Consider the following 23,034-nt stretch of genomic DNA (forward strand, 5'->3'; position numbering starts at 1 on the left):
CCTGTGGCCAGCCCCTGCTGTTTGCACATGCAGGGCTGGCTGACCCCCTCCCGCCCTCGCTGCCACATCCCTGCACGCGATCCCTCCTTTCTCTGCAATGCTCCTTCCTCACCTGTGGAGCGCCCCAGGGAAAATGGGGGGCCGTGGGGGGAGGAGGCTGGCAGGCTTCTCTTGAGACTCATCCAATGGCCCCTGCCTTCAGGCTGGGGGGCTCCCAAAATATCAAGTGGGGGTGCAGTGGTGTGGGACAAAGAACGAAGATAGAAGATAGAGGGTCAGAGTGGCCAGTTGGAGTGAACTTCCTTGTCTTGTCTGATTTACAGTCTTTGACCAGGATGGAACTGATCAGATATTCCCTTCAAATTTTTTCTGGCTTGGGGCCACAGTCACTGGTGCTCTGGCGCCATTCCTGGCTCTGAGCAGACCATATACTCCCTTGTTATTATCATTATTTTCTTTTTGGTCTGTTTTGTTTCTGTGCCATACCCACCAACGTTCAGGGTGCATTGCATACTCCTACTTCTGTGCTCAGGGATCACTCCCAGCAGTGCTCAAGGGGGCCATATGGGATGCTGAGGATTGGACTCAGATAGACCACATATAAGGCAAGTACCTTCCCTGCTGTACTGTCTCTCCAGCCCCCCAAAATCTGGGAGGTCATGGTGGGGAGACTTGGGCCGTGCCCAACAGTGCTCAGGGCCCCTGTGTGGTGACAGGGATCAGGGAAGTACCTTCATTCCTGTATTATTTCTGGCCATACTATCTCTGTCCCCCATCTTATGGCTTTTATGCCTTTATTCCTTAACTTTTTGTGTTTAAAATGTATTTCAAGTGTTTTTTTGTTTTACTTTGCTTTTTAGGCCACACTGGAGAGGCTCAGGAATCACTCCTGACTTTGCACTCGGGGATCACTCCTGGGGGTGCTTGGGGGACCCTATGGGATGCCGGGGATCGAACCCAGGTCGACCACATGCAAGGCAAGCGCCCTCCCTGCTGTCCTATGGCTCTGGCCCCTCAAGCCAATCTTTTTCATTCTTGTGCTTCTCCCTAATGTTCTCTACTTTGGGCTTATTTTCTTGGTGGTGCCCCTGGGCATTGCCACGGCATCTTAATCATTCACCGTTTGGTTTGAGCAGAGCAGCCCCTGCAGAGGGCAGACTCTGGAACTGTCTTCCCCTCCCCCGGGCCAGGGCAGACCCCCAGGGCTGGCCATTCACACCACTCACACCTGGGGTCACCGATCCAGGGCAAACCCAGGCTGAAGCCCCATCTGAGCCCCACAGAACTTCTCTGTCACCAGAAACCGCCTTTGGGTGGGTCTAGCCGAGGAAGCCGGGCTCTGGCTCCAAGGGGAAGTTCTCGGGTTTCGGGAGACAGAGCAGAGTAATGGCATCCATGAGGGGATGACGTCCTGCAGTAACCGATCCTTGGCTGGGGTCCAACTGCATAGGGGATCCCAGGGGCCAGCGAGCTGAGCTCTGGAAAAACGGTGATCGGCACTGGCCCGAGTCAGGGAGGAAGCCCCAGATGGCACCTCCTGCGTTTTCCAGTGCTCCCAACGGAGAGAGGGGCTTCAGGGGGAGTTCCGAGGAGTTCACGAGTTCTGCTCGGCTGGTGCGTGAGATTCCCCTGCCTTGAGGGACTTTCTGGACGCTCACAGGGACACGAAAGCCGACTCGAGAAGCCAAAGACCAGCTTCTGCATGCAGCCGGCCCTGCTAGCATTAGTTACATGGGACCCTGCGTCTCTTGGGCCTCCAGGCTCTGCACTAGGTGCTCTGTCGAGCTTAACCTATAGCCGACCTCTAGGCAGGCTCCTCGGAAGCTGAAAAGGACCACTTACCCCACAGGTGTGTGGGCCCCAGAACCCACCCAAACCGGCTGTGTGTGGGGGGGAGAGGTTCAGGGAAAATTCCCTGCCGGGCTCTGAAGGGAAAACTTTGGTTGGCGAGTTTCCTGGCCTGTCTGAAGTCATAAAACACATCTCACGTCACTTTCTCACGTCGGTGGAAGTTGCAAAATGGTCTCGCTCCAGTCGTAAAAAGATCATGTTCCACGTACGCATCCAAGCTCCGAGAAAATCCAGCCCTGGCTCTGCACACCCTGGCTGGGACCTTCTTGGGGAAAGGGGACCGTGGATGTTTCTTTGGCCTTTTACATGCAGGGGACACCGGTTGGGGGTGGGAGGCGTGCAGGAGGGTCCCAGCGGGTAGAGACACTGGGGCAGCTTTGGGGGCCTTGGGGTTGAGTCTCGCAACAGCACTTTCCACTGACTGTTCGGGGGTGCCCCTCGGTGCACCCTGGGGCCCCTCCTGCCACCAGGAGGGGGAGAAATGTTTGGGGCTGGAGCCGCTTCAGTAGCAGCTCAGCTGACCCAGACGGGGGCCTCAGGCAGAAACCAAGGCGGACACAGGCCTATGCCCGGCCATTCTCCCTGGACACCTGTCACCACTGATGCTTTTTTTTTTCTTTTTGGGTCACGCCCAGCGGTGCACAGGGGTTACTCCTGGCTCTGCACTCAGGAATCACTCCTGGCGGTGCTCAGGGGACCATATGGGATGCTGGGAATCGAACCCGGGTCGGCCGCGTGCAAGGCAAACGCCCTACCCGCTGTGCTATTGCTCCAGCCCCAACGACCGATGCTTTTTGATCCACAGGCTGTGAGGACCTTGAGAGAGGGAGCAGGGCCGGGAGAAAGTCCCAAGGGCTGACACCCCAGGACCATCATCAGCCACATGTGGTGCTTATTTTTCCCATTTTAGATTTTTTTTGGGGGGGAGTTGGGGAGAAGGTTGGGACAAACCCGACGGTGCTCAGGGGTCACTCCCGGTGGAGCTCAGGGGCCCTATTTGGGGGTTGAAATGGGACAGCCCAAGTGACAGTGGGCCTGAGCAATAGTCCAGCGGGCAGGGCGGTTGCCTTGCACGCAGCTGACCTGGGTCCAATTCCCAGCATCCCATAGGGTCCCCCAGCACCGTTAGGAGTGATTCCTGAGTGCAGACCCAGTTGTAAATCCTGAGCACCACTGGGTATGTCCCAAAAACCTGGGGGAAAGAAAAATAGGCCATGCGCCCGGAAGTACTTTCCCCACTTTTCTCTCTGGCCCTTTTTCTTTTTCCCATTTTAATGCCATTGACTCTGTAGCAGGTCAGGGCTCTGAGCCCACCCAGAATTCAGGGGTCTGAATGGCTGCCCGGACCCTCTGGGAGGGAAAGGGCTTTGACTGTCCATGCGAGTGGGACCAGCCCATTGAAACCCACCCCTGGAATCTTAATGCCCCAGACACAAAGCTCATGCTCTATGGCTGTGGCTGGTCCATACAAAAGCTCAACTAAAAGTGCTCGGGGACTGGAGAGACAGTACAGTGAGCAGGGCACTTGCTTTGCATGCAGCCAGCCCAGGTTCACCACTCAGAATCCCACAGGGTCCCCCAAGCCCTGCGTGGAGTGATCCCTGAGTGCAGAGCCAGGAGTCACCCTTCTGCCATGCTGGGGGGAGGTGCAGGGGGCCACTGGGGGTGGCCCCAAATCTGACAAACAGTGCTTGAAGCTGATGGAGGGACAGGAGGAATGGCATGGAGCTGGGAAGTCAGGCCACCGGGGTGAGCTGGCCACTGCCTGGTCCCAAACACATCCCCGCTCTTGCCAGCCTTTGTGGGGTGACGCTGATCAGGCATTTCCTCGCCCCACAGGGAGGCAACGTAGGGCCTCACAAACACACAAAGCACTGATTCCAGAGCCACACTGGGGCCACACCGGGCTCCAAAGCTCTTCCTGGCCTGCGCCATCTCTTTCCCCCAGGAAAGGCTGCGATCTGGGGCATGGGCCAAGGCCCCCTGGCCAGAGGAGGCGCCTGGCATTGTGGGGCCAAACCCGAGGGGCATCAGCTAAGACAGGGATTGAGCGTCTCCGATGCTGCCTGCCCCCCGGCCCCGACAGGCTGTGTGAGCGGGACAAGGAACCCTTCCCGCCCTGCAAGCAGGCCCGGCGCCTCGGACACTGCAGACGCAGTGAAGAATGAGGCTCTCCAGTGGGGGGCCCCATTCTGTGTCTCAGCTGCACCCCGAACCAGCCCTGGCCCCACTGGTAAGGGAGTGCGCGTGGGGGTCCCTGTCTGCCCGCCCCCAAGGCCTGGTCCAGACAGAGGGTGAGATGCGGCAGGGCCCTGTCATGCGACCCAGACTCTGACCTCCAGGGGGACATCCTCACAGGCCTGGGGCGGGGTGCGGGCCTGGAAAACACACCTTCTAGAACCTTCCGTTCCCGTTCCCTTGCCTTCTGCTTTCTGCCCTGCCGGATCCTGATTTCTCCTCCAAGGACCCTCTCTAGGGGGAGTTCGTGGGCCCCCAGGCAAATGTTCTCATCCCGTGAGAAAACGGGTCCCACAGCACCTTGTCTCCCTCCCTTCCCCAGTCACCCAAAGCCCCATTGGTTCTGAGGTGGTTTGACAAGTAACCCTCCCTGAGTGCCCAGACACCCCGGGGTCTCCTCAGTGTCAAAGTTCTGGAGGACCCCAGAGGGTATGACTGAGGGGCCCGTCGACGTGTGCCCGTGGGCACTGTGGGCCATGTTCTGGGATGTCCAGCCTGTTGAGCGAGCTGGAGCTGCCCATCTGCCAAGAGTGGGGCCAGGACGCGTGGACGGGGCCCGTACGGCCATGAAAGGCCATTTACCGTGAGCCTTGACCTTGAGTGCATCATAGATCCAGGCCTGTGTCAGGATGGGCCCAGGGCACCGTCGGCTCTAGTGCGAGGGTCAAGGAGGATGAAGGACGTGGGGAGGAGGCGGAAACTGCTCTGGCGACCCTGAAGATGGTCCCAGGCTCTCCTGGACCACGGCCCACGGCTGTCCTGGCCCCCTTAGGTTGACCTGTCCACTAAGTCACAGGAGGAAGGGACACAGCTGCTGCCGGGCGGATGCAGCAAACCCTTCCATAAAATTCCATCTGGGGGCTGAGCAGGCACAATGGGGAGGGCTCTTATCTACACGTGCCCAACCCAGATCTGATCCCCGGCATCCCGTACGGTCCCCGAGCACCATCAGGAGTGATCCCCAAGCATAGAACCAAGAGTGTCTCCTGAGCACGGAGCCAGGAGTGATTCCTGAGCACAGAGCCAGGAGTCAGCCCTGAGCACAGAGCCAGGAGTCAGCCCTGAGCACAGAGCCAGGAGTCAGCCCTGAGTACAGAGCCAGGAGTAGCCCTGAGCACAGAGCCAGGAGTCAGCCCTGAGCTCCGCCAGTCATGGCCCCATCTGCGGGGAAGCCACAACAAGCCAGGCAGCTGTAGACGCGGCCAGCCCTGCCTTCCCCTGACCATCCCGCTGGCTTGCTTTCTTCCCAAGCCCCTCTCTGCACGCTCCCAGGCCTCCAGGGTGCTAAGGGTCTCCAGACCCTTAGACACAAAGGAATGTGGGGGGCAGAAGCCAATTTGCAGGTGCGACCACCCAGGGCCAGGAGGTCCGTCCTGCCATCTCCACGTGCCCAGTGCAGCTGGGGGCATGAGGGTGTATCTGGGAGGGTCCTGGGTTCTCAGCAGGCAGAGGCAGCTCTGAGGAGCTCTACAAATCCCTGCACGTTCTACAGTCAGGCAGAGCCACAGGGAAAGGGAGAGAGGGAGGAGAGGGAGGGAAGAGAGAGGGGGGTGGAGGACTGGGTGCGGGAGGCAGTGTGGACTCGACTCAGCAGGGTTTTTTATGGCTTTTGGGGTCATACCCAGTGATGCTCAGGCGTTCCTCCTGGCTCTGCACTCGGGGGTCACTCCAGGCCGTGCTCGGGGGACCCTATGGGATGCTGGGAATAGAACTCGGGTCGGCCGCGTGCAAGGCCAACGCCCTCCCTGCTGTCCTATCGCTCCAGCCAGACTTGGCAGATCTGGACCCCAAGGGGTCCTCAGGCCCAGCTGCACCCCATAGCTTCTCCAAGCACCGGGGTCCTGGGGTCAGAACTGTGGGCAGGGCAGGAAGCCACTGTTCTCCAGGGCTCGATCCAGGGGGCGTTTCCTGGCACCCCAGAAGGTGCCGGGCTGGGGACACTTAGTGGTCTCTCTGGGGCTCCCCTACGGGAAAGGGGAAGCACGAGCTCTCAGGAGGGGGCACCCTTTCCCCTCGGCAGCCTTGTCCACGGGGCCCTCAGCATACCCCCATCCGGGCCAGGAGCGGGTGGAAGGGTGGAAAGGTCAGTGAGAGCAGCCCGGGGGTCCCTGCACCCCCACACAGCAGGGGACACACACGGACACATGGACTCTTCGCCCGGCCGAACTGTGTAGGGAGGAGGCCGAGACCTCGCCAGCACTACGAGGGTTGGGGGTCCCCTGGCACCACCCACCCCCACCGACCACCGCTGGCCGTGCCAAGGGCTGGTCAGACCCTCCAGAGAGCTGTGCAGAGATGGAAGAGTCAGCGGCCACTTTATTCAACACTTCAAACGCGCTTCCAACGGAATCAGGCGGTTCCCGTCTCCAGAGGGGGTGCCCAGCAAGGGCTGGGGGCTGTCCTGTCTTTCCCTTGTCTTCCCAAACCGTCACCGACTAAAGCAGATTGGGAAACACCGTGGAACAGTGGGCGAGGCGAGCTAACGGGTGGGGGGTGAGTACAGTGCTCCAAGGGCCAACAGCAGCGCCGGAGGGGTCGGGGGCCTTTGCCGTCTCTCCCCAGAGTCGCACCAATGAAATAGCACCATGAGAGCGTCCGGCTCAGGGACGCATCCCCAAGGGGACAGGGCTGGAGCTGATGGGGTGGGGGGTGGGGGTGGGGTGGGGGTGGAGCTTCTGGGCCAACCCAGAGGGTCAGTATTTGCCACGAGGCCAGCGTGGGCATCGGGGCCACCAAGTCCGACCTGACCTGCTCGGGGGATGGGCTGGTGAGTCAGGCAGCAGAGAGAGCACCAAAGGGAGGTGGAGCACCTCCCGCCCGCCCCCCCCCACCAGGCTCGGGGTGTCTTGTGGCACAGCTGGGTGGGGACGTTGGGGGCACCAGGACATGCGGCTGCCCGGCCCCCGCGCGCCTTCTGCCATGCTGGGGGGAGGTGCAGGTGGCCTGGCCAGGAGGGGGGCCCTGTCCTAGCCTCGAAGCACCGAAAGGTTTGGGGGAGGTGGGCATGTGGCTTCTTCACTCTGCCCGCAGGCCTGTCAAAGCGGAAGCTGCCCAGGAGATGGACTCAGCACCGAGGAGGTGGAACGTGGCCCCTGCCCCCTTTCCTGCCGCCCCCCAGCACGCGCACACACATGCGCGCGCATACACAAGCGCACACACACACACACACACACACACACACTATTAGCACCAGGACCGTGGGGGGTGGGGTGGGGGCCTTCTCACAGTCGACCTAGCACCATCGACCCCCACCCCAGCCCCTCCACAGGGGCCCTCCGGCCACGCAGAGGCCCTCCCTGAAGTAGGGTTCTGAGTCCCTCCATGAGGAGGTGGACAGTGACTGGCCGTGAGCCCGGGCAGTGGGGGCCCCGGGCTGCCCCCCGCACGCTGAGCCCTAAGAACCGCCCAGCTCCCAGCGCGGACAGCTTCTTGAGTCCGGTTGGCCGAGAGCTCTGGAGGTGGGGGGACCTGCCCGCACCGGACACAGGCCCCTCAGCACCCTCTGGCCGGGGGTCAGCCGACACCGGGTCTAGCACCGGGGCACAGAGCACCAGAACCCTCCCATTCGGCTCCTGAGGGGAGGGCGGCAGAGGCGGCCGGCCCCAGCCCTTCTGGAACATTCTCCCCACGTGGCCATGGATGCCAGCTGTCAGAGAGGGGGCAGAGGCCGTCCCGGCTCTCAGAACAAACCCTTCTCGAACGCTCGCGTCTCCTTGGTGGGGGGCCCAATTCCCGCCACGGGACACACAGCACCAGAATCCGAGGGTCCCCACGGAGCCCTGCACCGGTGTCCCCCGCTCCTGGCCACCCACGGAAGGTCACGGATGGACTCGGGGCGGTGGCCAGGGTCTGCGGCCCTCGCTTGGCTTCAGGCTGGAAGCCACATCCCCTTCTAGGTGATGGGGGAAGGCTGGTGGGGGCGGGGGGCCGTGTGCTCAGGGAGGCGGGTGGTGCGGGTCCCGGGCGCAGGGCGGGGTCAGGCGCGGGGCGGGGGCAGCTGGGTGGCGTAGAAGTCCCGGCAGGTCTGGCAGCAGCGCTGGTACCACCGCATGTCCTGGCACAGCCCCTTCTCGCGGATGACCCGGCAGTAAACCGTCCACTGGTCTCGGGCACACTTGTAGGTCAGGGCGGCTGAGGGGCGGGCGGAGAGCGGGCGGGGTCACGGAGGGCAGGGGGGCTGCTGGCCGCCCTCGCCCAGGGAACGCGTTAGGAGAGAGGCTGTTTGGTCCCGTGGGGGCTCTCTGGGCGTGGGCTGGCAGTGCCCCCCAGACCCGCGCTCTACGCAGCAGTACCTCCTCCCTCTCTCGGGCCGGTCCAGGGCACAGTGCAGGGGCCCGAGATCCCCAAACTCTAAAGACCCCAATAACGCCGCTTTGAAACCTTCAGTGTGTGTGTGTGACGGGGGGAGAGGGTCTGCCGGACTAGGGACGCCTCCCAGAATGTCCATTGGGACGGGGTCAATGTTCTTTCTGGGCCTGCACCAAGCCCTGTCCCCCAAGGGCCCCAGCCAGTGCTCCGCAGGGCTGGGAGGGGAGGGGGTGAAAGGTGGGGAGCTCCACTGGCCCTGCCCACGGACCCTCCCAGCAGCACAGAAGAGAGAGGAATGGCCACGGGCACAGCCCCCCAACCATGCACGCGCGACCCCCACACCGCTCTCCCCGCGCCGTGAGGCCTGGGCTGTGGGGACCCTCCGGGGCCGCACTCACCCAAGCGCGGGGAGGTGATGGTGTTGCCGCTGGCCTTGTGCGGGCAGGCGTCCTGCTGGCACTGCCGGTAGGCCACGGGCTTGGACAGCGCAGGGCACTCGCTGCCGTGGCGGCCGGTGACCCGGTGCATGCACTGGACCACGCGGGACTGCAGCCCCTTCCCGCAGCTGGACGAGCACTGCGGGGACACGGCAGCCTCAGCGGGGCAGGACGCGAGGGCGGCACCAGGCACCACTGGTTTCCGGGGCGCCCGCTCCGTTCCCTCACAATGGGGAGACCACAGAGAGGGCGTCTGGGGCTGAGCACAGACTCGGCACGCGGGAGGCCCACGGTCCCCCCACCCTGCCAGGAGCGCCCCCTGGAGGCCTGCCGGTGTGGCCCCAGTGCAAGTACTGGGGAGAGACGTGGGCGTCCACGGCCCAGGGGCAGGGGGCACTCACTCACCCTGGCCCAGTCCCCAGTTTTCCACTCGTAGCAGCCGGAGTGGTCCTCGCATGCCTCCTCGGCCTGCGGCCGCGCGGCAGGGTCACACCTGCCCTGTGAGTTGGCGCAGGTCACCGTCCGCCTCTGGGTGCCCGTGCCGCAGCGGCTGGAACACTGTGGGCGAGAAGCAGCTCAGGGTGGCGCTGAAGAGGTGGCGGGAGACGCCCGGGGGGGGGGCAGGGGGCTGGAGGCCAGGCCCCACCACCCAGGAGACGCCCGCAGGTTCCCGGGGACGCGTCTTCCAAACCCCACACCGGAGCCACAACAGCGGCGACATCTGTCTCTGTGTCTGCCCAGGAGGCAGCATCAGCGGAGTTTGGGTCTGGTTTGGGGCCACAGCTGGCGCTAGGAGGGGCCCCAGGGTGCGTGGCTGGGCCCGCCCTCCCTCTCCCCACGTCTGTCGGCCATGTGCAGCACATGCGACCCCCGCCCTCGGGGGGCCGCTCTTCCCCCAGGGAACTCCTGTCGTGGTGGAGCTTCGTCGAGACGGGAGCTTTCACGGGGGAGCTGTGCTCAGCACGGGGTTTTGGCCTCAGCCAGAGAGGGCGAGGGTCGCGGCCCAGCACGTGGCACAGCGCCCGGCCTGCGAGTGTGAGGCCCCGGGCTCAACTCTGGGCACCGCAAAAGTCAAGGGCAAAGAGGGCCTGCAAAGGGCTGCAGGGCGCTCGGGGTGCAGCTCGCCCGGCTGTGACGCCCCGAGTCGGACCCCTCAGAGGCTGCAGAGGGCTCGGGGTGCAGCTCGCCCGGCCGCGAGGGCCCGAGTCGGACCCCTCAGAGGCTGTGGAGGGCTCAGGGTGCAGCTCGCCCGGCCGCGAGGGCCCGAGTCGGACCCCTCAGCTGTCCTGCAGGCCCCAGAGTTCCTATAAAAAGTGAAAGGGCTGGACATGGAGAGGCGCAGGCTGGGCCCCTGCTCCTCTGGGAGCTTCTGCCCCCATTTCCTGCACCCTGTGCCCCCCGACCCCTGAGGCCCCCCACAGGCACCCCCAGGGCGGCAGGTGCCGAGTCCCCGTGTTGAGTCTCCCGCCGCAGCGCCTGCTCAGTTCCGGACACGCCCTGTCCACTGTGTCCTGGTGCCTGCTGGAGTGCCAGCTGGGCCATGACCAGGGGGGCGCAGGGCCCGGAGAGGACAGGGGCAGTGGCGTCTAGCGGGCATGGAAGCCACTAGGGCCACTGGCCACGCCCGTTGCCCGCCAGGGGGTTTTGGAAGAAGAGAAGGGGAGCCAGGCTGCGGCCGAGCTAAGTGGCAGAAAGGCCAGTTTATGGCGTTTCCTGGGGGTCGTGGTGGGGGGCAGGTTTGATTCCAAGAAAGAAGCACTTTGCAGGGCCAGAGACACAGGCCAGTGGGCGGGAGCTGGCAAGTGGCTGACCCGAGTTCGAGCCCCACACCCCAGAGAGTCCCCCAAGCGCCACCAGGAGTCATTCCTGAGCACAGAGCCAGGAGTCAGGACTGATCACTGCCAGGTTTGACCCCCAAACTCCAATAAAATAGTGTTTTTAAAAAGAAAGGAAAGGGGCTGGAGCAATAGCACAGTGGGTAGGGAGTTTGTCTGGCATGGGGCCAACCCAGGTTCGATCCCCGGCATCCCATAGGGTCCCCCGAGCACTGCCAGGAGTAATTCCTGAATGCAGAGCCAGGAGTAACCCCTGAGCATCACTGGGTGTGACCCAAAAAGCAAAACAAAAAAAAAACAAAACAAACATAAAAAGAAAGGAGCCGCGGGAGGGAGGGAGGAAGGTTTTGCGCTGCTCCCTGGGCTGATCTGAAGGAGACTGAGCTGGGTGGAGGCTGCTTTGGGATCAGGGTCAGACCAAGGAGAGGGTTCGAGGGGACCCGGGTTTGATCCCCAGCCCTGCACCATTCCCTGAGTATCTCGCGGAGAGACCCTGGGGGCCGGGTGTGTGTCCCCCACAAACAAGATAAAACAGCAAACTCCCAAAGAGAAAAGCCAGAGGTGCGGGCGGGCTCTTGCGGGCCCTCACGCCAACACCCCACCCTCCCCGCAGGGCCTTCTCTCCTCACTGGGGCACCTGAGGTCTGGCTCCCCCTAAGCCCAACCCACGACCTCCGAGACCCATCTTGGGTGGAACTCAGACTCGCTCGGGGCTCTCAGCTCTGCGCTGAGGGTCCTCCTGGCAGTGCCCGGGGCCCCGGGCTGGGTCGGCTGCTGGACTCGGGGGCCCAGGCGGGCGGGAAGCCGGTCCCCTGGAGAACAGCGGAACGGGGAGTAACGAACCGTGCCGGCACCCAGACACCCACCTGCGACCACTCCGAGGCCTCCCAGACGGACAGGCAGTCCTGGCCCTCGCAGCTCTGCACGGCGGCCGGCCGGGGGCCCTGGCAGTAGAGTGGCCGGGTGGGAACGTGGGTCCCATTCTGTAGCTGGTACACGCAGGTCACCTGGCGGTGCTGGGTGCCCTTCTCACAGGGCGGTGAGCAGGGGCTCCACGGGCCTGCTGCCCACCTGTGGGGGGACAGGGCGCAGCTGCGAGAGGCTTCCCAGGCGCTCCCGGCGGAGCTCAGCAGAGGCTGGAGCAGAGCCGAGGGCTCGGTGGCCGGGCCTGGGCAAGCGTCCCCGCTCCCCCTCACGGCCAATGCTGCCCGCGCAGGGGTTGGCGGGCCCCGAAGCTCCCGCGTGCACGCCACATCAGGGAGCAAAACTGTTTCCCCTCCAAGGACAAGGAACCTCTTGTGTGGAACTAAGAGGAACTGCTTAGCAAAGCATGCATTGTTAGTTTGTTTTGTTTCGTTTTGTTGCTTTTTGGGTCACACCCAGCGATGCTCAGGGGTTCCTCCTGGCTCTGCACTCAGGAATTACTCTTGGCGGTGCTCAGGTGGACCATATGGGATGCCCGGAATTGAACCCAGCACGCAGGGCAAACGCCCTACCCACTGTACTTACTATTGCTCCGGTCCCAAAGCACGCATTGTTAAAAAAATAAAAATCACTGGGGCTGGAGTGATAGCACAGCGGGTAGGGCGTTTGCCTTGCACGCGGCCGACCTGGGTTCAAATCCCAGCATCCCATATGGTCCCCTGAGCACCGCCAGGAGTAATTCCTGAGTGCAGAGCCAGGAGTAACCCCTGTGCATCGCCAGGTGTGACCCAAAAACCAAAAAAAAAAAAAAAAAATTTAAAAAAAAGTCACCAAGTGGGGCTGGAGTGATAGCACAGCGGGTAGGGTGTTTGTTTTGCACGAAGCCGACCCACGTTCGATTCCCCGCATCCCATATGGTCCCCTGAGCACCACCAGGAGTGATTCCTGAGTGCAGAGCCAAGATAACCCCTGTGCATGGCCGGGTGTGACCCAAAAAAAGCAAAAAAAAAAAAAAAAAATCACCATGTGTGCTCAGAGCGATTGTGCACGGCCACGGTGCATGCAAGGCGCGTGGGGGACCCCAGCTTACCCCGCAGCACACTGAGGCAGCCCTGGTGGTCCCCACAGGGCCCAAGCGACGTGCATTTAGACCTGAGCACGGAACACTGGCTTTCTGGCAGAGACGCGCCCCCAGGCTGCACCCTGAGCCCCACCCCTGGCCCCCCGCCGAGCATCACTGCTGTGGCTTTAAGCTGATCCGTCAGAGAACAATCTAGACGCGCCCCCACACCGCTGCACTGATGGCAGACCACCCACCAGTCCGCCTTCTGCCGGGCTGGACCACTCGCCGGCACGGGGTCCCCAGAACACCCTCCATCTCAGCCCTGACACATCGGCCTCCTCTCAGCACCGCTGGCTAATAAACCCACCAGCAGTTTCCCGTAAAAGGGCACCGTGCAGGGAGGCCGCCATCCCATAGGCCCGCCCAGCGCTGCTCTCCAGGGGAGGTCCAGCCTCTCCCCCCCACCGGACTGAAGGCAGATGCCGGCCAGATGTGCTTCAGGACTAGAGTCAGTTAAGTGCCCACTCAGCTGGGCCCTAGGCACCCAGCTGCTCGGCCCTGCCGGAGACAGACGCAGGCGCCAGGCCCGGCGTCCAATGAATCCCGCTCCCAGTGACAGCCTCCCAACAATCCCCAGCGAGCGGCGGCGGGAACCCCCTGCCCAGGTGCTCCCGGAAGAGCTCCGAGAGGTTGTTTGGTTGCTGGCGTTTTTCACCAGAGGGGACATGCTCTCCCGCTTGCTTCTGAGATCCTGGCATGGGGTCCCCTGAGCGCCGAGCTCGGAGTAACCCCCAAGCATCGCTGGCGTAGCCCCAAAACAAAACAAACAAACAAACAAAAAATACCAAAAAAGGCCATTTCTGAAGGAACGAGCTTCTTGGCCTAGAACTGTAGACAGTTCCCTAAATGCCCTTCCAAGAGCATTCTGTCCCACACGCTTTTCCAGGGTCTTTTTTGTTTGTTTGTTTGTGTTTTTGCTTTTTTTGTGTTTTGGGCCACACCCGGCCATGCTCAGAAGCAGCACACGGGGCCCAGCGGTCAGCCCAGCCCCACGCACCACAGGAACCCACACACGGACGTGGACGCTGCTCTGTTCTGAGACGCGGTGGCTTGACAGTCCCCTGGCGGACACTGTCCAGCGAGGCGGGGAGGGGAGGGTCACGCACTGCTTCCAGCCAGCAGAAATCACTCTCCCCCATGGAGGGCGACGGCCTCAGGGGCGTCTCACCGCCCCGCCCGTCTGTCCCCTACTTCCCACCCGCCCTGGTGGCCCCCACCCCGGAGTCTCAGGCCTGGGATGGAGGGTCCTTACCGGGACTGGCAAGGGTGAGCATTGCACCTCCGGACCTGGGGCTCGGGCCGGGTTGCCTGGGGACAGTCGCTGTCATTGGCGGGCGTCGTGGTCTTGTTCACCACGCGCATGCAGGACACGATGGTTCTGCGCTCCCCTGGAAACCAAAGTGCGGGAGTGAGCGGCGAGGGCCGGAGGGACGCCCCTGCCGTGAGGGAGACGTGTGTGCAGGGCCTGAGCGGGCAGTGTGGCCAGCGCAGGCGGTGCTCAGGGCTGGTTCCTGGCTCTGTGCTCAGGGACCGCTCCGGGGGGTGCTGGGGACCCCGTGCGGGGGACAAATGGGCACGCAGGCCACCCCCGCCCTGTGCTGGGCCCTCGGCAGATGGTGTACAGGCTCCGGGAGGGTACTGTGGCTAGCGTGCAGCCAGTTCTCACGGCCCCCGCCCCCGAGGGCTGCTTCCCTCTCTCCGACCCGTGGCACGACCCTGGCCGGGAGGAAGAGGTGTTGGGGTGCAGACCCATCTCTGGCGCCGTCCTGCCCGCAGGTGCGAGGTCTCTCGGCACCTGCAGCCTGGCAGAGACCGGCAGTGGTGCCCGACGCGAGTGGCCCCCGCCCCGCGCGGCCCGCACCCGGGCTCACCCCCGCCGCACTGCACGCTGCAGCCTCCCCAGCCGCTGTGCGTCCAGAGGAACAAGGAGTCCGGGGGCTTCTCGGGCCCGCCCTGAGGGTGGTCAGCCGTGGAGTTGACTGGGATGGTGTATTCGTAGTGGATCCCGTAATTCTGATCGTGGAACAACAGCACCTGGACCCACAAACCCAGTCAAAGTCTCCTCTGAGGTGGGGAAGGCACGGGGGCGGGGCTGACCGTGATGGGGCGGGGCTGGGCCCGACGGGGGTGGCGCTGACCATGACAGGGGCGGAGCTGACTGTGTCAGGGGCGGGGCTGACCACGACAGGGGCGGAGCTGACTATGTCAGGGGCGGGGCTGGGCCCGACGGGGGCGGGGCTGGAGTGATGATCAGAGCTGGATGTGACAGGAGCGGGGCTGAAGGTGACGGGGGTGGAGCTGAATGTGATGAGGGCAGGGCTGACTGACAGGGGCGGGGCTGAAGGTGACGGGGGTGGGGCTGAACATGGAGGCGGGGCTGACTGTGACGGGGGTGGGGCTGAACGTGATGGGCGTGGGGCTGGACGTGATAGGGGCGGGGCTGGACCCAACAGGGGTGGGCGGGGCTGAATGTGACAGCCCCTCCTTCCCCCTCCCATCTTCTCTTTGGGGCGACTGGCTCTTTTCTGGGGTCCAAACGGGTCGTACCTAGGGACACACCTTTATCTCCCCTTGGGACCCTCAGAGGCTCTGCTTGGTGGAGAAGCACAGAGGTCATCCCCACGTGGATAGAAGGGGCAGGATTCAGGGGGTGAACAGGTTTGTGCATTGTGGGGGTAGTGGCCCCTTGGATCAGAGGAAGCACCTGCCTTTGGCGATCTTTGTACCAATAGCTTCCTACCTCAAGGGCGTGCCCGGAAAAGCAGCCGGCATTGCCCTTGCCCATCAGCGCCCAGGGGGAGGGGGGTGGCAGGGTTGAGGACACACGATGCCCTCTTGAGGGCAGCCTGGGGGACACCTCCTGGGAGGCTGCCTGCCCCCACAGAGGCTGATGTTGGTGGTGGAGGTCTGAGGAGGGCCCCCCACCCCCCGCAGACCCTGAGTGTGGGGTGGGGCCATCCTGCAGCTGGGGACCTGGGGTTGGAAGCTCTGGAGAGTTGGAGGGCTGTGGCCTGTGCTTCACTCAGTGACACCCAGGACAAGGCCTTAGGTCAAGATGAGTTGCAGGCCTCAGAGTCCCGCCCATTTTGCTTTGCTTTGCTACCGGCCATTTGCAAAACCAGCTCCCTAGTAGAAGCCACAAGGCCTGATTGGGGGTGTCGGCGGCCCCAAGCCCAGCCTGGAACCCACCTCAACCTGGGGAAGGCCAGTCAGGGTGCCAGAGGCCAGCGCATCCTGGCCCAGCATCTCCCGTGGGTGGTACTAGAAGCATCCACTTCTCCAAGAAAGAAGCATCTGGAAAACCGACTACGGTTTTTTTGTTTTCTTGAGGGGAGTGGTGGGGGGTGCTTTGTTTTTCAGCCCCTTAAATGAGATCTTTATTATCTCAGCATGGGAATGAGGCTGGGGACCGAGGGCCCATATGAAATCAATTTCATGCCGTTTCGCAGGCACGTACACTCTGCGAGTGCCGGGTGTGATTAGCTCCCAGGGCAGGTCTCTGCGGCTCGGGTTCTCCTCACCTCGTGAGCCACAGGGACACAGTTTGGGGACAACAGCTTTCGACTGCCTTCGAGTGGAGCCGGGGCACCCCCTGCTTCTGGAGGGACACGTCTGAGAGGAATGTGACGGAGTGTACTGGCGTACTGGGGGTGGGGGGCTGGGGAGGGGCAGGGGTGCTGCTGCCTGTCTGGTGCGGCCGGAGTGAAACTCGGCAGCATATCTGCTTCAAGGGGCTGCGGTGAGCACCAGGGAAAGGCAGGACGTGGCTAATCTGAGTGCTTGTGGAGAAAGCAAATGTACATGTCAACAGATTTGTTGCTAGGTGTGGTGTGTGTGTGTGTGTGTGTGTGTGTGTATACACATGTTAGAATTAAACCCAGGGCCTCACACATGTGAGATGCGTGCTTTAGCACTGAGGCACATCCCAGATCCTCGCTGGAGCGGTTCTGAGGTTGACTTTTGCTCTCACTTTTAGCTGTGTGAAGGGGATGCACTAGGAAGCAAGGAAGCCCCTCCTTGGGGGTCTCCAGACACTAGGTGCATCCCCCTCCTCAGATCCCTCAGGCACACCCCCCCCATCCCTAGGCCCCCAGGAACCAGCACACGCCCCCCACCCCCCACAGGGCCCCGGGAAGGAGCCCCGGAGCTGCAGCCCTGGGATCGGCGCCTCACCATCAAGTGCAGCGGCGTCTCGGTGGGCCCCTTGGCAGAGATCTTCTCCCACAGGCCCCTCCTGACGTAGCGGACGGTGGTGCCCGCGATCTGGAACTCGCCGGGCAGCGCGATCTTCCAGTCGCTGTTGATGGATCTCTTACTGGAGTCCCTGAGAGCTGGGGAGACACGCGGCGGCTGAGCCTGGCAGGAGAGACCCCGCGGGGCGGGCGGGCGGGCGGGCGGACCACCCGCACCGGGCGGCAAGGGGAATCTGGCTTGCCAGGAGCTCAGGCAGCAGCGCCCTCACAGTCCCACACTTCCCTGCTGCGCTCAGGCGGCCTGGCCTGCTGCCCGCTGGGCTGCGTTCCACGGGGGAGGGGGCTGACCACAGCATCTCTTAAGGATCTAAGAGGCGAAGGGCTGAGAAACGGGATGTTTATCCTAGCAACACGACGGGCTCTCCGACACACTGGGGTCTGCGTCACGCACGGACGTGGCTTGGACGCGGGTGACTCCAGTGTGCTGACTGGAGGCCAGCATCCCCGCCCTGGACACTCGGCCCGCCACTCTGCACCCGGCAGACGGGGTGAGACCGGGGGTCAGCCCCGGCTCACTGGCCACCAAACAACTTTTGTTTTTCCCACCACCCACAATTCGTGTCAGCTCAGGCCCTGCGGTGCTCTCACGAGCGAGATTCCGTGTTGTCCATTTCAGCGTGTTCTTGAGGAAAGAAAACCAGCGGGGCCGGGAGCTGGCTCAGGGCTCAGCGGCATCTGCCTGGGATGCAAAAGGATCCAAGTCCCAGAGCAGCCTCAGACACTGCCTGGAGAGGCCCTCAAAGCCTCCTGAGCACTATTTGGGAGACTCCCAGGTGGGGAGTCAGAGCCCCTTGGGGCGGAGCCATGGCATAGCACGTCTGCAGTTGCACACAGCTGACCAGAGTTCAAGCGCCAACATCCCACAGGGTCCCCTGAGCACTGTCAGGTGGGATTCCTGAGCAGAGCCAGGAGTAAGACTGAAGCATCGCCCATGTGGGCGATAGCACCCCCCCCCCCAAAAAAAAAGGTGTCATTCCTTCTGTTCAGTGACTGAGCATCTGATCCAAACAGCACCACCCAGCACGGGCCTCTGGGAGGGTTCTAGGGCTGACCGCACGTTCCAGGTCTAGGCCCAGGCCCAGCAATCACCCCTGGCCTGTGAGAGGCCTTTCGGGCACCCTAGGATAAAGAGTCGCCCTCTTCCCTGTGGCCTGGATATCTAATGTAAACCCGGCTTGGCCCATAGGTGACAAATGGCTTCAAAGCTCCAGGAACAAGTCTTTCTCAGCATGGGGACAACAGCTTTCTACTATCTTCAAGTGGAGCTGGGGCACCCCTTGCTTCTGGAGGGACATGGATCCAGCTCCTGGATCCAGCCATGCCTGCAGCTCACACCCAGCCACTGAGAAATGGGTGTGGTTTTTACATGCGCCTGCCAGTGGCTGTTTTCTTCTTTTTCTTTTTAATTATGAAGCAGGGGGCTGGAGACAGAGCTTCAAAGGGCTGGAGCACAGGCTTTCGCTCCCAGCACAGAATGCTCCCCCAAGCACCACTGGCTGTGGTCCCCAAGCCAAGACGATGATGATGATGATGATGATGTGGAACCCACTTCAAACCTCCTCACATTTGCAGGTAACCTTGTCCACGAGGGTCCCAGTGTGCCGGTCACTGTGCTCCGTGCTGAGAAATTGGCAGTTCCTGGGGAACCTGAAGTGTAGGGCCCGGCACCCCTGATTCCAAGAGCCTGTGGCTCTGGCGTCTGCGGGGACATCCAGCAACTCGGCAGCCAAGACCAGGACGGTCAGTGCGGTGCACAATGAGAAAACGGGCCAGGGCCCGGGGAGCACTGGGAAGGCAGAGGGAGGCCCCAGCACGGCCGTCCGGGTGGGAGCACTCAGAGAGCAGGGGAGTGAGCACCACAGGGCAGAGCCCTGGGCACCTCCCGTGCACGAGAACTTCCCACGGCCCTGCTCAGAACACTGAACAGCTGCCCCCAAACCACCTGTCTGGACCCCCCGAATCCACATCCGCAGCGATTTCTCGAGAGTAGGGGTGGATCCGGCGCGGCCCTGCCGTGAGTTCTCCTCTCTTCATCGTTTCCCTCGCCCGGATGGATGCTCACAGCAGTCAGACGAGACCCGTGCCGGGCTGGCCGTCTCCTCACCACTTTCTCCTACCCCCCAGCTGGCTGTCTTATAAGAACGGTGTGCATTCAACACACACGCTCCATACACACCACATGCAGTACGCATGCTTACAGAGAGCTCGTGTTACTGGTCAGACTTCTGACCAAGTGCCAGCCGTGGCAGGTCCACCGGGGGACGTCAAAAGGTGGGCAGGGATGTTGGGACCATGCAGAGGTCCCCAGACTCTACAGGGAGCTAGGATCAGTTATTCCTTCCCAACTCACGGAGTACGTACGGTACCATCGCAGGCCCCATGCACAGGAGCACGCAGGCTCTCTGACTATAAGCATTTTGAGATTCATTTGAAACTAGAATCTGGGTAGGAGGTGGTGTTTTTTGGGTCACACCCGGCAATGCTCAGGATTTACTGCTGGCTTTGCACTCAGGAATCACTCCTGGTGGTGCTCGGGGGACCCTATGGGGTGCTGGGGATTGAACCCAGGTCACTCGATGCAAGGCAAACACCCCTCCCCCCACACCCCCCACACCCCCCCCCCCCCCGCCGCTGTAGCAGGAGCCAATCAGATGGTGGTGCCTGCTCTGAGGTGACAGGTGAATAAAGAGTCAAGAGCAGAGGTGCACAGTCTGACCCTACCGGCTCAGGTCTTTCCTACCTTGGTTGCCTCTGCCTGGCTCAAAGCCCAGAGATTCACACCAGACTCTGAAATCCAAGTTTCCTTTTGAGAATTTTGCTGGAGGCTTTGGGAGCCTCTTTTGGTTTGTTTCTGGGCCACACCCAGCGGCGGTGCTCAGGGCTGACTCCTGCCTCCGTGCCAAGGATCGCTCCTCCAGGGGCTCGAGGGATGCTATGGGATACCGGGGATTGAACCCGGCCGAGCTGTGTGCAAGGCAAACGCCCTCCCTGCTGCCCTATCGCTCTGGCCCCATTAGAAGCCTCGTGAGCACTCGGGGCGAGTTTTCTGGGGCTGAGGTCACGGAGCGATGTCCACTTCCATTCCCAGCGCTTCTCTCTCCTTGTTTGTCTGGCCGAGACCCCCCCCCCCCGACTCTTGAACATGCAGGTGCCGGGGAGAAGGTGGGTGCACACCCATAACCCGAGGACAGGGGTTCCTGCGGGCGGGGCCTGGCTCCCGGCCGAAGCTGCGGGGCGGGTGGGTGGCACGGCCCAGTCCAGTGGACCCAGCAGATTCAGGTTTCTCAGTCTCGGCTCCGCTGTAGGGACTCGGCCCACAGGGAACCGACTCCTGGCACAGAGCTGGCACCTTCTCTCTACGGGGGCCCTGCCAGCCCCTCCTCGGCCCGGGCTGATGACGGCAGAGGCAGCCCCTGTGCCCCGGGCACTGGAGCAGAGAGCCAGGCCGAGTGGGCTGAAGGCAGGTGGGGGGGATTCTTCAGGAACCGCCCCCAGCAGACGGGCGGGCTCGGGGCCCACAAGGCTGGTCAGAAGGAAGCAGCGGAAGGATGCCGGCCCCAGCAGCGAGGGGCAGCATCCCATGAGCTATGGCGCCTGGTCGCTGGGGGAGACGCTTCCCGCGGCTGGTCCCGTGAGGGCTCTGGCCCACGCTGCCAGGAGTGACCCCCGAAACAAAGGAAGCCAGGCGGAGAGCAGCCACAGGCGGGCAGAGGGAGACGGCCCCGTCCGCCGGGGAGCCCCTGGCCGTCAGGCCCGGGAGCGGGACGCGGCTGCGCAGATGTGCGTCCGGCCTGTCTGCAGGACACAGGAGCCGGTGCAGACCAGGGCGGGGCACGCAGCTCTGCTCTCCGGAGCCCTGCTGACCAGCCCTGGCCATGCCAGAGAGACTCTGAAGAGGCCACGAGCTGCAGGCCGGAAGTGGACCCCAGCCACTGAACCCGCCCCCAGCCTCTGTCCTTGGCAAACAGGAAGCACGTGGTGGGACCCGCTGTTCCCGCCAGCAAAGCACGCCCTCCGTTGGCGTTCCTCCACTCCGGAACTTACACATACATATAGATTCTTTTCTTTTTTCTTTGAATGGGGGAGGGTTTGGGTCATTCCCAGCAGTGCTCAGGGCTCCCTCTTGAGTGCTCAGGGGACCCTTTGGGATGCCAGGGATGGAACTCAGGTCAGCCGTGTGCCCGGCAAGTGCCCTCCCCGCTGTCCCATTGCTCCGGTTCCAAGACTTTGATATGTTTGTGACACCTACGAAGGCACGAACGTGGCCAAGGATAACAGAGTACTTTACGAATCGGGGATCAATGCTGAGATGAAAGCAGTTGTGGGTGATGACCTGGGGGTGCTTCTGCCAGAGCGATGTGGCCCGCAGCCTGGAGGCCTGGCGGAGCTCTCGGTGCCTGACAGACTCCCCACAGCCCAGGCCCCCATACGAGACCCGGGAAGTCACGGGGAGTGGGGGCGGGGCAGGACTGTCAAGAGTCACCCCCAAACACTTGGGGAGTTTGAAATCCCCCCCGGGACAGGTCCCCGGAGCAGGCCTGCGGGAAGGAGCTGGTGGTGCGTGTCTGTCCCAGAGGGCAGAGCGCAGAGCTGGCCCCGACAAAGAGCACGGAGATGCCGCCCCCACCCGCAGGCCCCCAGGCACTGCAGGCACCAATGGGGAGGCTGGGGTGCGTCGGGAGAGGGTCGAGGGCGTCTTCTCTGCCGAGACGAGCACAGTGATCACGGGGAACCAGGCAGGAGCGGGGCCTTCTCTGCAAGGCTGGGGACGTTTATGCGAATGGGCCTCAGGGAGTCGGGTACTGCATTTGGGGAACACGGGAAACCTTTGGGGTTTCCATTAGTTTCTCTTTTCTTTGTTTTTTGTTGTTTTGGGGCCACACCCGGCAATGCTCAGGGTATTACTCCTGGCTCTACACTCTTCACTCAGGGATCACTGCTGGCAGTACTCGGGGAGCCTTATGGGATGCCAGGGATCGAACAAAGGTTGGCTGTGTGCAAGGCAAACGCCTTCCCCGCTGTGCTGTTGCTCGGGTCCCGGTCAGTTTCTTTCCTCCTGCTAAGGAATTCCCTGCAGACAATGCACCCGGGAGCTGGGGGAGAGGGGCGGAGCTTTCCTGGGGCTCCCTGGGTCAGTGGGGGTCCTCCTCCTCCCTCTTCCTCATCCTGCCGTCCACACCTGAAGGCTTGGCACCTTGGAACAAGGCCCCATGGCCTGGTCCAGCAGCACTGCTTGCTGGGTCCCCCAGAATCACCCAGAATCTGAGTGCCCAGGAAGGGGGCGCTGAGCTGAGCGCCAAACCCACGGCCCCACCCCCTTCCTGGAACATAAGCGGGTGAGGCTGGTCGCGTGGGGGCTTACCCAGAAAGCTGTGGGCGGGCTTGTCCTCCACCACGCGGATTCTCCGGGCGCCTGCAGGGATGACGGCGGCCTCGATGTAACCTGGAGAAGTGGGATGACACGGAGGTGGGCCCATCTGGGGTGCCTGGGATCGAGTGCCCAGTCTCCTCCCGCCCACGGATGCAGCCCACCTCCCTCCACCCTGGGACCAAGAGGCGGGAGAGAACCGGCTGGAGGCCTGTGCTGAGACCCCCGCCACCTCCCGTCATCAGAGTCCTCGTCCCCGGATCCTGGAATCCGCCCCCTGCAGATGGACGCCGCTAGCTCAGACCCGGGTGCTGTGGAGGAGGGCGGGGTCCCGGGTATCGAGAAACCGAGGTACACAGCACTTGGTGAAACCCAGGAAACCAGACCCAGAGCTGGAGATGACGCAGACACGGGGCCACAGGAGAAAGCCACCAAGCCCCCGTGGCAAAGCCCTCTGGGGCCTTGGGAAGGGCCCAAGCTCCGCCTGGACACCAGAACGCGGTGACAGCACCCCCCAGCCCAGCGAGACACACACCTCCAGAAACTGGGGCTCGGGCGCACATCTGCCTCGTGGGGGCGCTCTCGAGGCACTGTGCTGGGGCATTATCCCTGGATGATGGCAGATGCTAAGCCACTCCCATGGCCCCAACCCGCTGCCGTGCTGAAGGCAGTCTGCCTACTCTCTGGTCCTGTCCTT

General features: G+C 62.8%; 1 protein-coding gene across 1 annotated transcript in view; it reads right to left on the reverse strand.

The window, feature by feature from the left end:
• Positions 1-6,409: 6,409 nt before the first annotated feature.
• The window catches only part of ADAMTS17 (ADAM metallopeptidase with thrombospondin type 1 motif 17), an 84,817-nt gene continuing 68,192 nt past the window's right edge, over positions 6,410-23,034 (reverse strand). The window contains exons 16-23 of the mRNA XM_055143540.1: positions 22,332-22,412; positions 16,890-17,047; positions 14,588-14,750; positions 13,969-14,104; positions 11,536-11,740; positions 9,240-9,392; positions 8,796-8,973; positions 6,410-8,220 (exon numbers count right to left, since the gene is read on the reverse strand). Coding sequence (XP_054999515.1) covers positions 8,066-8,220; positions 8,796-8,973; positions 9,240-9,392; positions 11,536-11,740; positions 13,969-14,104; positions 14,588-14,750; positions 16,890-17,047; positions 22,332-22,412 — 1,229 coding nt within the window. The 3' untranslated portion in view covers positions 6,410-8,065. The remainder of the gene's footprint in view (positions 8,221-8,795; positions 8,974-9,239; positions 9,393-11,535; positions 11,741-13,968; positions 14,105-14,587; positions 14,751-16,889; positions 17,048-22,331; positions 22,413-23,034) is intronic.

Source organism: Sorex araneus, chromosome 6 (assembly GCF_027595985.1).
Source record: "Sorex araneus isolate mSorAra2 chromosome 6, mSorAra2.pri, whole genome shotgun sequence".
NCBI classification, from domain to species: Eukaryota; Metazoa; Chordata; class Mammalia; order Eulipotyphla; family Soricidae; genus Sorex; species Sorex araneus.